Genomic DNA, 16921 nt, shown 5'->3' on the forward strand with positions numbered 1-16921 from the left:
CAAGAGGGAGAGTTCCAGATATGGATCTCCACTGTACACATTAGCTACAAGCCTACAAGAGACAGAAAAACAAGAATAAAATAGAATAGAGATTGAGCCGTTCTCGCCAATATCACACCAGATTCGGATCTCCACTGTACACATTAGCTACAAGCCTACAAGAGACAGAAAAACAAGAATAAAATAGAATAGAGATTGAGCCGTTCTCGCCAATATCACACCAGATTCATTTGCTTCACTACCACCATCAAAGTTCAAAGACCAGAGAAACAAGAGGAGAATACAAGACTTAAGTGCCGCTTTGTTGAACGGAGATGGGGAGGATGATTGAGGATGGAGGGCGGCTACTGTTGCCTGCTACGGTTGGATGTTCAACACAAATCGAAAGGGACGAAAGGGAAAGTGAAATCGTTTCCCTAAATTCTAATCTTTTGGGTATTTTTTTTTTTTTTTTAAAAAAATATTATACGCGTATTATACGAGTATAATACTCGATCGATTAAAAATGCTTTTTTTTTATAAAAATACGGGAAAATAAGGGGACGGGAGTATTATACGTTCAAAAATTTGGGTACGCATATAATACGCGTATTTACTAACTAAGGGCAGAAACACAAGAATTTTTTTTTGTGAAGGATGCCATGAAACCTTAGAACCTTAAAACATTGAACCATGAAGCCCTGAACTTTAAAACTTAAAACCCGCATCTCATAATGCAAATTCTCGAGACAGAACCTCGGACAGACCATCTCTTGTTTGGTTAACTCATCAGCCAATTCTCTGCTGCTTCTTAGCTTCTCCTAAAATGAGTGTATCATTAAGGAGACAAGGTGATTTATGGATCTAATCATGTGATAAGTCGCAAGGAATCATCCAAAGCACCTCTTCTATACTCACATTTGCCAAATCCCTTTCTATAATAGCATACTGAAATACTTTAGAAATAAGTAGTTCCACCCCTATTTGAATGCAAAATCCAGCTCATCTAATCAGCTTCTTCTATTGACCCCAGAAAAGGCGCCAATGATGCAGCCATTTGGCACCTTTATAACACCTCCCATATCAGATGGACTAGGTTTCTGTGGTGAGCATCCATCCAGGTACAACAACAACAACAACAACTACTGAGCCTTATCCCAACTAAATGGGGTCGGCTACATGGATCATTGTCCTCCAATCAGCTCTATCCATCTAGACACACATTCAACCTTAATTGTCAGTATCTTTCTTGCATCAATTTTAATTCTCAATGCAAAACTTGTACAGCTCAACCATGTGGGATAGTTTCATTCTGTAGGCTGATCATTAAAAAAAGTAAAGGTTATACCAATGCATGAGGCTCCCGCCACTGCAGGATCTAGGGAGGGTTATAATGTAGGCAGCCTTACCCCTGCTGCACGGAGAGGCTGTTTCCCAACTCGAACCCCTGACCACTAGGTCACACTGTCACAATGGAGCAACCTTATCGTTGAGCCGAGATCCACCCTCTTTCTATGGTGCTCGGGATTAGTTTTCCTACTATGCCTGGTTCGTGAAAAACAGATTAATGGATTAAAAGATGTAAATTTTCAAAGTTTGAAGGAAATGCTAGGCAAAAGCCCATTCAAGTGCAAAGAAGATTACAATAGCTTTGAGGTAGACCTAAATTTCTGTGCTTATGCCAATTAATCTAGATTTTCATATTTAGGATCTCGTGAGAGATCTTACCTCTGTGGCAGAAAACAGAGACTCAGAGATACAGAGGCACAAAACTATCGTTCCCTCCCAGCGAGTAAGAAGAAGAAGGCGAGTTAGGGTTTTGAAATGGAGGAAGAGGGAAATTGATTTAAGGGTTTTGATGAAAACAGGTGGGTCGCACAATATCATCCGGTTCGATCGGCTGAAACTTGAAAAAACACCGGTTTGCCTGTTCTTGAACCTATTGTAGAACCGTTTGAACTCTCTGAGACTGCCTCTGACCTTTGAGGTTACAGAAATGGAGAATGAAGATGACTGGCTTGCCCTAGACAAGCTTTACCATGTCCTGTTCTGTTTCTTTATTGCCATTACTGTGTCTGCTCTCGCTTATCAAACAAGATATCCATTTATTCACAGATGGAGTATTTGGTTAGGATCATTGGTGTCTCTCGCTGCTGGTGTGGCCAAAGAAGCAGGAGACGAGATAGGATTATGGGAATCAGCTGGAGCTTCTGTTAAAGACGTCATTGCTGATCTCTTGGGTATATTTATGTCGTCGGTTGTGTTTTCTCTCTTCAAATCCATGTCTTTGCCGAAAAAATATGAGGAATTGATAGGAACTCGAGGGGTTTCAATGGTATAGACATCATTCTATACCAAATTGTTTGAGGAATTTATGGTTTTGGGAGGTCTCTGTTGTAGTCAGGTGAGTTCTGAATCTTCATTCAATAGAAAGTAAGCTTGTAAAGATCATCATCCTTTGTCGATAATGTTATGTCCAATGTGTTATAACTTATATGTGGCTGCTTTCTTAGCTCAATTTACTTGAATTCAGATGGTTTGGATGATGTGGGCACGGGGTGAGAATTCTCATGATCAAATTTGCTTTTGAACTTGGAGGGGCTTTCTACAAACTTGAACCTGTGGTTACTTAACAATGGATATTGATATTTCAGTGGAACGCTATCTGATTTTCTGATTTATATATGCTGAACCTCTCAATGGAAGTTCTAGCTTTCAGGTGTTGACTTTTCCGATTCGCTGCCCCAGGAGTGTTTGGGGGGGGGGGGGGACTGAAACATGTAAGTTTTGGGATAGGGGTGAAGAAAGGTAGTAAAAGGTTTGTCTTGTTTTGTAGGATGAACTCAAGCTTTTATTTTTAATTTATACCAATAAAACAATGTCATGTAAAAATGAACTATGCTAAGTCATTTTTACAATGTAAATGAATGCTGGTGATGCCCCTCTCTTTCGTTCTCTCTTGCCAGTTTTTGGGGTTGCCAAGTTGGTGTAGTCCTGTGTAATTACAGGGATGGAAATTTGACCATAGTGTCTTGTGAGTTTATTGTATTCCAGGGAGGTTTACCGTGACTCAATATGATTGCGGAGAGGTCCTCTGTGTACTGGGGAAGTTTATATCTAGAATATCACTTAGCTATTTGTGAATGGATAAACAAAACAGTGATTGGTCACTCTCCAATCCAGTACTGTAAAATGCTTCAAGTTGAGAGGTGTCTACTTGCGTACCATTGAACGTAATAAGTATTGATGGCAAGAGATGAGTGTTTCAGTTTCTTGTTATTACATGCTGTGAATGATGGACTTTTGCCTCTGCTCTCTTCAGATGTATGTATAATATGATGTATTGATGGAGGGATGGATTATTCACAAACTGTAGCTTGATTAGTTTGATGGATACTTGGCTATATGATCAATATGCCATTGAGTTTCCTTTGATTCATGCCTTGGTTGATTTCTTTGCCAATCATATTCTTGAAAGATCCTATGAACAAAAATCAAGATACAAATGAATCCTGGTATGTCAGGAATTAGAGGAATCATGAGAATGACAAATTGTATCAGGAGGGAGACTTGTTACGAGAGAACTAAGCAAAAAACAATAACCCATATTTTAGTTGGCAAAAAGAATGAGCATTTGTCATACTCTAATGTCAAAAGGCTACAAGCTAAAAGAGATAGAAAGCCACCTATAAAGGTTTAAAGCAAAACTCAAGAAGTAACTAACACTATCATTTTGAGGTTTTAAGTGTGCTGCCTTAAGAGGGGCTTTTGATAAAGTCAACTACGCTCCCATACCATCGACTCTTTTCACCCAAAGTGAAAATCTCCTGGTAGATCCGGATAAGAAGATTGAGGTTTTCAAGCCCTCCCAGTAACTAACACTATGAAGTGACAATTTTATTTCTTATGGTAAGTACAAAGTTTTGTTAGTAATAGCATGCAAGAGGCAAGATGCCGTTGAAGAGGATGTACTAGCCCCATGTTTTACATGGCTTAACAAAGCCTCTGAAGTAACCTTCACTAAAAATATTGGATTTTTTATTTTTTTTTTGTTGTGGAAATACAGCATCCATTTCAAATTCTATACTATTTCTTCCCTTCTGAAATGCCATCTTTATTCCTTGAAAGATCCTGATCTTATGGGGGAGCACATATGCTTATGCACTCCTTAGCAATGTGGAGCATAGTTCTTGCAAAAATATAAAGGACCAGCTTGTGCACTCATGCTACACTTGTTTATGGGTAAGTAGTTTACTCGGGTATTCGTTCTTGTAAATGTAAAGGACCCGCTTGTGCACTCATACTACAATTGTTATGGGCCATGGCTAAATTTACTCAGCTATTCATTTAAATCTTTTACTATCACTGCTAGGCATATGCACTTATTTTCTTCAAAGTAACTCTGCAATAGATGACGAATCATAATAACAGTAGCTGCTTTTATAAACATAAAATTTAACTCTCTTAAAAAGAGGATTTTAAATCACAAACTTTGTGGAAAGATCTTTCCTTTGTGTTTCTAAATTTGCTGATTTCTCCACAAATTATATCCTTTCTTGTTTTCTCCTCCGTTTGTAGAAGCATCTTGGAAAAAACTCGGAGGCTTTCAAATACAGAGAATTCTTTTCCTTTTTAGCAAAACTTGCCTGGTTGTATGCTCATCAATCTTGAACTTAAGTGGCTGTTTGTTTTCAATTTTATAGCATGCATAGATGTTATTAACTTCAGAAAATCACTTGGGATTGATTGCAGTAGTCTTGTCTCTTGCTGAGTTCCCTGCACATATTCATCACTTTGATAACTTCTCTTGGAATAGGATAGTGCGCTGGCACTGTTACCAATATTTCTTTTTGGTTTGGGGTGGGTGGATCTTATTGTTGATACTAATCCAACTTTTCAAATTAATTCTTACCCTCATGTAACATCAATTTCTAAGTTTTTATTTTGAGCTTTGAAGTAGTAGGGCTGTTGATGTGCCTGAAGCTAAACCTGAATTTACTTTTTAGTCTCATTGATTAGATTTTATTTTGTGCAATCTCATTTAAATCAGAGAAAACAATTGAATCTTCATGCATTGGCTTGATTTGTTGACTTAGACAGTAACCAAAAACTGATACTCTTGTTTTTCTTCTTAATCAGATTTTAGTTACCTAGATCTATATTAGAAATGTAGAGTAGTTGCTGCATATCTTTGAACTTTGAAGAGGCATTTCCAACTCTGATATTTTGCTTCGCATGCCTTGAATTTTCTTTTTGTTTGTTTTGAATAAAATCATAATTTTATTTTCCTACATAAAAGGGCGTACCCAGTACACGAGGCTCCCGCTACTGCAGGGTCGGGGGAGGGTCATAATGTACGCAGCCTTACCCCTGCTTCGCAGAGAGGCTGTTTACTGACTCGAACCTGCGACCACTAGGTCGCAATGGAGCAACCTTACTGTTGCACCAAGGTCTGTCCTCTTTTATTTTCCTACATATCAAAGAAAAATTACATGACTGTAAGGAGGTGGAGCTGCAAATAAACAGCCACTTCATGAATTTTCAAAGAGTAAGACTATGCTTGTGAGAACAAGGTTGAAAAACCTTCTTCCAAATGCTTCTTGAGGCAAAGTTTCTAGTATTTTTGCTTTGAGATAGTATCTAAGAATTCTCTCCTCTATATAACTGAGAATTTTTAAGAAAAGTTCAGAATGATGTAAAGTTTGATCAGTTTGACAACCCATGAATTTGATCTGCTGTATCATTTGAATATTGAATATCTTCCCGAATGCCTATTATAATATTATCAGTCAATCATATTTAACATGCTCCGCCGAAGGCAATAAAACAGGGAGGGGGGAGAATTTGAATTTAAGATAGAAGTGGGATTTTTTGGTTTTGGTTACTTCTTAGTGTCTCAGAAAAATATAAGTAGAAGTTTGGCAAAACAGAATATTTGTGGTTTCAATTTTGCAACTAGGGGATAGGGGTGGTTTCAGAATTCTTTTGCCCCAACCTCGGACTTAATTAGAAGGTAAAAGTAAAATGAAATCATTTCAAAGAATAAGCAAGGATTCCTTATCTGTGGTTTATTCATGAGGAATGCCATAAGTGACTTGCCTAATAACTTAGTTATTTCATGCTAATCTACTAAACAAGAATCTTGTATCTTGTAGAACATCTGATCCAGCTTGTAGATGACTGTAAAAGAATATTATGTGTTGTAAACCATATGCCTATGGAGAAGAGAATAACCATATCCCATCCAAAAGGCCTTGATGCATATTCGTGGTCGAACTTACTCGAACCCAGGAACCCAGACCAAGATGAACCAGATCCCAACCTTGTTCTGGTTCTGTAGGATATTTAGAATTTATTTTATTGGGGAAAGATATTATGTAATCTTTTATTTTGGGATCTCTATTAGGCATGTAGGGAAATTTCCAGTTTGAGTTTTATTGAGTTTCTATTTTGGTATTCTATATTTTAGGAAGTAATTAGGAGTCTTTGTTTTTTAGATTTTATAGACCTATGTAACCCAGTGATTGGAGTAATTGATTGAGAATGAAATAGTGAGTTGTTTGGTTGAAGCCTGTGTGGCTTGTGCGAACTTCTCCCTGTTGATGTCTACATTGCCCTTCCCTAACAGTTCAAGCTTTTAGGTGAAACGGTAGCGAACATGGTATTAGGGCAGGGAGGTCAAGTGTTTGACTCCTAGGAAGTGCATTGGAAGAGTTTTCTCGATATTTCTTCTCCCTCGATGCTGCGTGAAGAAAATCAATCCATCTAATGTTGGGCCAGCCTAAGCTTCATAGTCCACCCAAACAGATCAATATTTTGTAGTTTAATTTTTTACTTTTATTTGTTTAGGTTTAGATTGAGGAAAAATAACAGTGACTCTTAGATATGAAAATGTTCACTGGTGATTATTAAGTTATGGTTATGTAGAAAACACGCAAGGAATTGAAAAATATAAGGAGGCCAGATCAATGGCCACCAATCCTCATGTGGATCACCTAATCCCGACAGATATTGGCTGGTTTTTGAGGACTGGTTCATGCTGCCCATGTACAGGCCTAATCCCCCCCCCCCCCAAACAATCGAAAGAATCCAGATAAGTGGCATTTATGTTTATGGTCCACATTTGAGATGCAAGGGTTCAGCAATTTGATACTTTCAGTTGCATTTCAACTTCCAGTTATGAAACCTTATCCTTGTTAACACAATCCTGTTGTTAGTGTAGTGGCAATTCTTCAAATTTAATGTGGTTCAACATGTTCTTCAGCGGGTAGCTAGCTTTTCGTTATAGTTGTCATGGCGTCTAGGCTATTCTAGGTGTTGGAAGAGGGAAAATAATCAAAGCCACACCAAGAAGGCATCACCTAGGTGACCAAGGCATGGATGCCTAGGCAATGCTTGACAACTATGGTTTTCATATTTCACACACTGTAAGCAGTTTCGCCCTCAGAATGGGGGTAAGACTTTATGGCCTATGGGAGTTCTTTTTTTGGCATGCTGGTAGTTTCTCCATTAGATGTTGGCAGGTCTTTAGGCACCTGAAGAATCATTCTCAATAGATGTTTCTGATGAGGTCACAATCGTTAGAATCTGTGAGGACGTTTAGGTTGCTTGTCTGATGTGAAAAGTTTCATTGAACAGAAATGGGTCACCCTGACTTCCTGTGCCTTTGACAATACTTTGCAGATTCCTTGTTTTGTCATTTATTGAGATGTTGCATTGGCAACAGAAACATTGCTGAATTTTGATGATCCTAGCCATTTGATTCTTGTTGACCAATGCAATATGATGTTGATTCTACTCAAACAAAACCTCATTTGGATGGCCAGGTACTTCAAAGAGCCATTTGGTTTGTGGCAAATGCACTTGGCGGCCTAGCACACTTGGATCGTCCAGATTAGTTATGTATCGATTATACATCTGTAGCATGAGGAATCCCCATAGGTGCAGAAATAAAGTGTGAGGGAGAATCCATGTTTGTTCACTGCAGATGTGAAGTCCAGAGCCCGAACTACAGATCTTCGGAAATTGTAACATGCTTTTCTGCTCGGCAACATATATTTCAGTGACATATTTAGTGTCAGGATCAGGACAGGTACCAATTTTTTTTCTCATGGAGAGTGACAATTCTTTGAGGTAATTATTCATCATCCAGGATTTTATTTATTCCATCATGAGACCCCGTATATTCCATCAAAAGTATATCTGGCAGTTATACTTTTTGTTGACGATGCATCGCGACCTCCGGATCAAGTCCAGGCATTTCCACATAGCTCCATGTGAATAACATCGGAAAACTCCTGTAACAGGCTCATGTATTCTGCTTTCTTCCTTCCTCACCTAGAAGAGCACTGAGGATGGGCATAAAGAAATCGTCTTGGTAGCAACCACCAAACCAATAGAGCAAGGGTTAGCTCTGTAGCTGGTCCACAAGCAAGGTAAGTAGGTCCATTACCGTCAGCCGCAGTTTTCTGTCCTATGGACCTTGTTAGCTTGTTTTGTATTTGTTGCTTAATTGCCGGAAGAGACAGGGAGCTAGATAAGCTTTGCAAACAAAAGGTAAATGCTGAAGTACATAGCTATCTTACACTACTTGTATTCAATATCTACAGAAAGTATGGAAGACAATTGGGGAAGAAGAAAACAATTTCAAATTGGCAATTTTCGGATCTTAATTATAATCGAGTCACATGTCTCTAACTGAGATATTGTACTGATAAACATAAGTAACCGAGAAACCATGTTCTTTACCTTAGTGCTAACTCTAAGCTTCTTAATTTGTTCACAAAGAGAGATAAAACCCTTACCACTTGACAATTACATATACTAGTTAACTCACGCTTGTGGACAATGCTTCCTCATCTCTGAGGAGCCATGACAAGAGTCAACTCTAAGCCTATTTCCCCTCAGTTACATTTCCTCTTTTTGGGATCTTTAGGTTGGTCTAGATTTTTGATTCATGCAAAGCTGATGTATTCTTTTATTTATGTAGCAAGCAGACATGAAACCATGCAGAATCTTCCATTGATCTATTGATCATATTGAGCTCATCTCAGATACTGTGCTCTCTATCTTTGCTAGAAGGCTGAATTATATTACTATATGTTCCATGTTCTGTTGGATGTGTCATCTTCTCAAGCTCCGTATTGTTGCTGGCTTGTCTGCATCATTTTCTTGTGGCAGTTTGACGATTGAGTAGATGCCAGCTCCAGAGAGTGTACCGAGGATTGGGGCGGTTAAGTAGATCCAGATGGCTTTGTAGTTGTTAGCAGCTATGGCTGGCCCCAGAGTTCTCACAGGATTCATGGATGCTCCCGTGCTTTCCCTACATCATAAACAGAGGGAGTCCTTGAGGAGCTCGAGCATACACTTGGAAAATAGATGAAGAAATGATCAACCAAGAGAAGGGATGCAACCAGGTTTTAAAACTCAGAACCAGGTATGGGATCAGTTTCCATTGATTCTGAGTTAAAGCATCCCTGAATCAGTCAGAATTGGCTGGAACCGGCTAAACTCGGACTCAGTATGTGTAGAATTGGGTTTTATTAGAATTGTTCAATTCAGCTGATACCAATCCCAGTTTTAAAACCATGCCCGTTGTCGGCATGATTCAAGTTCATGCTATCGGGCACATTATCAGTCTCTGCCAATACCAATCTGAATTGGACAATGTCGGTTGGGATTGGATGATTTTACCCTTGGTCTGTAACATCGAGATGGGATCGGTTAGGTTCGGGATTGGTGGTGCCGATCTCGATCTAGATAGGCCAATTGGTCGATACCTCAGACCATGGCAGATTGGCAGTAGGCCTAGTTGTGTTCCCATTTCCTCCACTAAGATAATATTGTGAAATTCCATTTTTAAGTAAGGAAAGGGATTGCTACCAGGCTGCATGGCCCCTACAGCATACAGGGCGCATCTAATTGAATGAGATTTTTCTTTTCAGGCGTGGGGTAGTCATTTCGCCCTTCTTTGTCTAGTCATCCAGATAGCCTTCTTTTGCCCTTTTTGAGTGGGGTAATTATGGAGCGAATGGTCCTATAACAGAAAATGGTTCTAAAGCTGATCCAAGGAATATAGCTACTTTATGATGGTAGGGTAGGAAATAACCTTTCAAAGTAGGGAAGAAATGATGTGATAGGACTCAACTCCTCACATGGGTTGCATTCATGTGCTTTCATATCAAAAAAATTTATGTGATTGATTGGTAGCACTACATTTTTTGACAGGGGGCCCACGGATTATTTATTGTAACTTTTCATCTATTCCATCCAACCATACATTTATAGCCATTGCCCATGAGATCTGTCTACATCCTAATAAAGCAATAAAGTGGATGGTCACTCATCCATTTTCTAATATGCCTTCTTGTTTTAACAAATATGATAGAGTAAGTATTCATTTGTGGATTTGTTATTCCTTGGCAAATGCACACTAATTTTGTTAAGGACCTAGAGAATCTCCTCACCATGGAGATCTAACCCTTTGCACATTAATATGGTGAAAGGTAACTTTCGATCCTCTAAAGTAGGGATTCTCTTCTCCATGGGTGAAGGAAAATCTAATTGTCGGTCAAATATTCTTGGGGAACAGGATTCTTATGCACAGGAGATTCACCCATCGAGCTTGTCTTATAGGGGGGGTTTTTGGTCATCTCGGATAGACATAAAATTGTTCTCAACTTAGGTTGTGCATGAAATCTATTGTCGATTCTTTTCTTTCTATTTCTGGGGCCGTTGGTCATCTCAGATGAGTATAAAATTGTTCTCAACGTAGGTTGTGCATGAAAACTATTGTCTATTCTTTTCATTCTATTCCTCCCTCGTTCACCATTAACAATGGTGACTCTTTCCCATCCCATAAATATGATGACTCTTAAAGAACCTATATGCTATTACTTAACCTTTCTATCTAGATATTTTCAGCTTATTAAATTGAATTTTTTACTGGTGTAAAAAAATTGCATGGTATTGGATCGGATTCGATATTGGGATGGGATTGATCATGTCGGCCCGGTATCGAACGATATAGTGTTTTGCCAGATCGTGTTGGTATTGGATCGATATGGATTGACTGATACCATGAACTAAATCCCTGACCAGGAATGCCTTGTAAGGAAATTATTTTCCAGAACTTTTGCCTAAAGTTATAAATTGTTTTGGGGGGGGGGGGGGGGGATCATAAAAAGTGGCCTAGATTCTCTTTGAGAATAAACTTGATTGGCTTTCTTCCATTCTTCTTCATCCTTTTTATCTCTATCTTTTCTTATCTATTGGGTTTGTTCCATTCTTCTTCATCCTTTGGCCTTTTTCTTTTCTTTTCTTTAATTTTTTTTATTATTTTTGTTGTACTTTATTGAGGTGGTTGGTCAGGAGAAAGCAGTTAAATGGCCAACTCACTAATTCTTTCTTAATTTGTTTTCAATTATTCCCTTTGTTGTGGTTGAAACCGGGTCTAACTTTCCTTGTAAAACTATCACACAATGGGAATGAGTTTGTCTAACTAATCATATAAATGGGGTTATGAACATTCATATCAACCAATAGTTTTTTTGTCTAGCTTACTGGGGTCCTACAAAAAGGTTTTGTAGGGAACCATTATGGTCTACAAGTGTGATATGGGCTAAATGGACTTTGGGTCTCCCCATTTCTCCATCTTTAAGGTAGAAAGGGAACCCATTTCTACTATGTAACATAGGAATAATGGCATCTGACCTTTTGTGTAGTTGTTCAAACAAGTGGGACTTCAGCTTTCTATCATTTTATCATTCAATGCATGAGGGCACCATTAGAGGGCTATTGTTTATGGCAAGGTCATGTTTTAGACCAATCCAGAAAATGCCTTCTTTGCCTCCACTTTGTAACTAAGAAGTGAAGACCAAGTTTTTTCACCCATTGTGCAAGAAATTAATCTCTTCATCTATCAATTTTGGTGATTGGATGGGATTTTTGGAACAGTGTCAAAGGTATTCATACAATAAGCTAGGGAAGCAATTATGACAGCACACTGGTAGAAAATATGAATGACTTATATGAGGGAACAAAAGTTATCTTATACGGTAGCCAATTATGGATACATGACCTCGGTATGAGAATTCCAATCGATACGTACATCAAAAATCAACAAGTCAACACACTAACTATGTAGGTCGACTGAGTCGTATCACACGGCATAATCCATAAAAGACTATGGACGCCTCCCATTGTGCAAATGGGGAAGCGTGAATCGGCCTCTAACATAAAACAGCCTTATGGCATCCGCAAGTAGTTGTGCACTCACCTTTGAATACTACAAAGTTGTGCTTTGATCAAAAGACAAACTTTCAAAAGGTACATGGTAAAGCAAAGATCTAAAATAAAAAATAACTCTTGTGTGCTACTTGAATGCACACAAAGTGTCAAGGACATCATCTATTTTTAGACAAGTGATATGCCTTGGAAACACCTGAGCAAAAGGGCCCAAGAGATGTGTTTCTGTTGAGAGAAGAAACAGAAAGAGTCATTGTAGACATTTGACGCATTCTGGCTAATGTTCAAAGAAAAATTGTCGACATTGGTGACTCATCGGACAATCCAAATCGGATATCGGTGAATCCACACTAGATGTCAAACAAAGAACACTTCACATGCAGAAGTGTTTGTCAGAGATCCTGAGAAACCCCAACGACTAAATGTCTCAGCCCAATGTTCAAAAATCATTTGTCAACGTTGTTAAAACATTATCTGACGTTGGCCAAGCCAAAGAAATATTGGCAGTCGAACGAGGGATAGAAAAGTTTCAATTTTATCTCATTGGTCATATGTTCTAGATTGAGATGGATATGTCTTCCTTTCCCCGCATGTTATAGTTTAAACAGAAGATTCTTTCAGAACCATAGCTTTTCCGATTGGCAGATTGGTTCTCCAAGTGGTCATTTAAAGTCAAGCATACCAAAGGAAATCAGCAAGCACATTATTTTTTCTTTTGATATGCTTGACTTTAAATGACCATTTGGAGAACCAATCTACCCATCGGAGAAATTGTGATCGGAGTCTGTTCCGTTATCAAAAAGAAAACACACACACACGTAGGTGAGTTGAGTCGTGTCACTTGACATTGTCCTTAAAATTGCAGACGTCTTCCATGGTGCAATCAAGAAAAGCACGAATCGACCTCTAAGATGAAACAACCCTACAACATCTACAAGTAATCGTTCGTACATTCACTTACTACACTCCTTCTAGTATTGTAAAATTGTGATGTGACCATAAACAAACTTTTAAAGGGTATACGATAAAGCAAAGAACTTAAAAGAAGAACTCTTGTGTGCACTCTTGTGTGATAATTGAATGCACACAAACTTAATGAGATAAAGAGAAGGGAGTAAAACAATTGGAATTACTTAACTCAAGTGTCAAGGACGTTATGTATTTATAGAAGAGTGATATCCTTTGGAAACATCTATCCAAAGGACCCAAGAGATGTGTCTCGGAAATGGAAGACATAGAAAAAGAGTTGTTCTCGACGTTCGATGCATTCTGGTTGACATTCAAAACGAAAATCACTGACGGAGGCAATCCATTAGACAACCCACATCCAACGTTGGTGAATCCACTCTAGCCATTGAACAAAGAATATTCCACAGCCGGAAGTATTTGTTAGAGATCCTGAGAAATCTCGACCAATTTCTGCTCGTACGTTCAACAATCACTTGCTGACGTCAGATTTTTTTTTTTTTTATTATCTAACGTCAGTCAAGCCCTTCTAGATCTAAGCCACAACCCAACTCGGTGCGCACATGTATGAATTAAACCTCAAACCCACCGAAGAAAAGAGAGTGTAATGAGTCTCTCTTCTATGGAATCATACCCTTGTAGTTTCCATTCTAAGAAATCAGTCTCACTTCACTCTCTTTTATATAAATAAACTTAGTATAGAAGAGATGAGGATGTTGAGAAAGGATGAGTGGCAAAACTAGAAAAGATAAAGTAAGAAATGATCATATTAGAGTTGATTTGGGAGTAACTCTGATATATGATAAGCTACGAGAAAATCGTTTAGGTGGTATGGTCATGTTCAATGGAAGCCTTTGGATGCCCTAGTACGAAGGAATGATTTAATTCAGATTGAAGAAACTACAAGAGTCAAAGGCCAACCTAAAATGCCTTTATGAGAAGTGATGAGGAAAGACACGTGTAACTTAGGCCTTGTATCAAGTATGACCTTGAATAGAATTGATTGAAATGCAAGAATCCATGTGGCCGATCCCGTTTAATTGGGATATGGTTGAGTGTTGTTGTTGACTCATGACTCATGAGCATGACAAGGCCCTATGACAACTCGCCCATTATCTTTTTCTTTTGAAGGAGTAAATTTAAAGGGAGTGTCCGAAATGGGGAAAATGATGTATACATTAGTGGCATGTAATGGAATTGTACAATAAGTCAATGTTCTGTTAGCCAACTTCCTCCTTGCAAATTCGAATATTGTGTAAACAAGAACAATAATAAGTAAGGTAGTAGATTGGAGGAGAATTAGGGTTCCAAATGAAAGCTCAAGAATTGGAGAAAAGGAAAGGAAGATCAGATACTAGATAGGTTCAGTTCCGTCAGTCTCTTGTACTGTATTTCCTAAATTCCAACAATAGCAAGGAAAGAGAGAGAGAGAGAGAGAGGTTTTAAAGGGTTTTCCTTTTATTACATGGAATCGATCTAAGCAAAAACTGGAAAAGGATGGCATTGTTCCAAGGAAAAGAGCATTTATTTGGAGAAGTACCATCCCAAATAAGAGAGCATGATGGATTAAAAGAAAAAAAAAAAGATGTCTCTCTCTGTGGGACTTAGGAATTGGTATCGGATACGGTATTGGTCTCGGCCGATACCAATCCATCCAATCCCAATCCGGATCGGCCCATATCAAATGGATTTGCCCCTAGTTTCATTTAAAAATAAGTTTTTTTTTTTTTACTATTTTACACTTGGTTCATACCGATCCACCGATATGGGATTAACCAAGATTCAGTATCGGCCACTATCGATACAAGTTGGCCAATCCGATATTGATTCTTTGAACCATGCTCCCAATAGATTGAGGAATTTGCATTTAAATATTTTCATTTTTGAGCAGATCATGGTTTTAGAAATTGAATTGGAATTGACGAAATTAGTCTATTCGAATCACTCCAGTTAATGTCGATTCAAGCAACCTATTTTGGATTTTGGAATTGACTATAAATGCTCTTTGATCTTTATTTTCGGCCAATTTAGAATCGACAATGAATGCTCTTTGATATTTAGTTCTGGCCGATTTTCCTTCTTTCAGTCAATAAAATAATAAAAAAAATCAATAAAACTTATCTCTTGTAGTAAGATTACAAGTCTTTTGAATAAAGAACCCCAAAAATCACACTAGAAATCTTTGCTTCTTTTTTACTATAAATACTCTTTGATCTTTATTTTAGGTCAATTTGGAATCGACAATGAATACTCTTTGATGTTTATTCAAACCGATTTTCCTTCTTTTAATCAGTAAAATAGTAAAAAAATCAATCAAACCTATCTCTTGTAGTAAAATTTCAAGTCTTTTTGAATAAAAAAACCCCGAAATTCACACCATAAACATCTTTGCTAAGGATGTCAATTTGGACCAGAATCGGGATCTAGACTGGAATTGGCCAGCTAGAAACCGGAATCGTCCCACCCAATAGCTTATTGGTCTAGTCTCGAATATACCAATTGGGAACCGGTAGAACCGGTATAAATTCACATCATAACCCAATATATTATATAATTCTTAAGATTCAAAGTCATGAGAGCTAAGGTCAAACCTTTTATTTTTTTAGTCTTTCAGTTTTGGCCGGTACCATTTGACTCGAGTACTATTTTACCAAAGATTTGACTATCAATTTAAAGGTCCATTTGGTAATTCTAACTTAGAACATACTTTAAAATACTACTAACTTATGAGAGTGGTGGTGTTCCTATTTATTAATTAATACAAAACAAGAGGTAATATAGACTGGTGTAGACACTGGATTTTGTCACCCCCCGGCGATGATGACAACAGGATACGGACAAACATCGGTATCTCTCTCAAGAAGGACTCTTGTCCCTACATCTGAACCAAATCACCCTAACATCCCTAAAATGATTTATCAGACCCTTTTACCAAATGGTGAAGGAGGTACTGCTCACCCTCCCCCACCACGGCAGTCCCGCTAGCCGGTTAGAAGGGAACCAAAAACCCAAAAAATAAGAAAAAATGGCACTGCGCCCCCACGGCGCCGTGGACTCCTTCCCACGGCACCGTGGGGATGTGTACCGGATTTTCACAGGGCCACGAGGGGGTGTGACATCAGCTTGCTGATGTCACCCATGGCGCCGTGGAGGACTTATCTGACCAGGAGAGAGAGGGGACCCCTCCCTATAAATAGGAGGTTCCCCCTCCCTCATTTCTCAAGCTTTTCTGGGGCAAAAAGACCCTCCAGGGCTTGTTTTGCCTCCTTTTCACCCTCTTTTCCTCCGTCTTTCCCTCATGAGTATGTGAGTGAGTGGAGTTCTTCGACGTGGGTAGATCCTTCGGTTACCCATCCAAACATAGAGTGATTCTGCTATCAGGTATTGTTATCCCGTACGGATAACGAAAAACCCCCTTCACAGCCGCTATTCTGTCTGTATACAGATAACAAAAATCTCTTATATAGTCGTTACTCTGCCCGAAGTCTGAGTGACAAAACTCATCTCATATACCCTCATTCTGTCAGACAAGAGAGAGACAAGCCGATCGTCCGTCTCCACCTGAGCCGTGGGACATCACATATTTTGCCCTCTGTGCGTTTTCATTTATTTCTTGCATTTCTAGACAGGTATCTGTCTCTTTCCCTCTCATTATTTTTGGCATAATGTAGACAATTAAAGTAACTCGTTTTAGTGTACATAGTAAATGATTTTTCTTTTTTTGGAATGA

The 16921-nt window shown here is 38.5% G+C and overlaps 1 protein-coding gene across 1 annotated transcript; it reads left to right on the plus strand.

The window, feature by feature from the left end:
- Positions 1–1804: 1804 nt before the first annotated feature.
- LOC122652988 lies at positions 1805–7925 on the plus strand. Its single transcript, XM_043846891.1, has 2 exons — positions 1805–2383; positions 7806–7925. The coding sequence occupies exon 1, from the start codon at positions 1976–1978 to the stop codon at positions 2318–2320; it is 345 nt and encodes a 114-aa protein (XP_043702826.1). The 5' UTR covers positions 1805–1975; the 3' UTR covers positions 2321–2383; positions 7806–7925.
- The last annotated feature ends 8996 nt before the right edge of the window (positions 7926–16921 follow it).

This window comes from Telopea speciosissima, chromosome 2, assembly GCF_018873765.1.
Source record: "Telopea speciosissima isolate NSW1024214 ecotype Mountain lineage chromosome 2, Tspe_v1, whole genome shotgun sequence".
In the NCBI taxonomy this organism is placed as follows: Eukaryota; Viridiplantae; Streptophyta; class Magnoliopsida; order Proteales; family Proteaceae; genus Telopea; species Telopea speciosissima.

Excerpts from the sequence above, each read along its gene's own strand:
- LOC122652988 (XM_043846891.1), top strand. The coding sequence starts at position 1,976 with ATGGAGAATGAAGATGACTGGCTTGCCCTAGACAAGCTTTACCATGTC.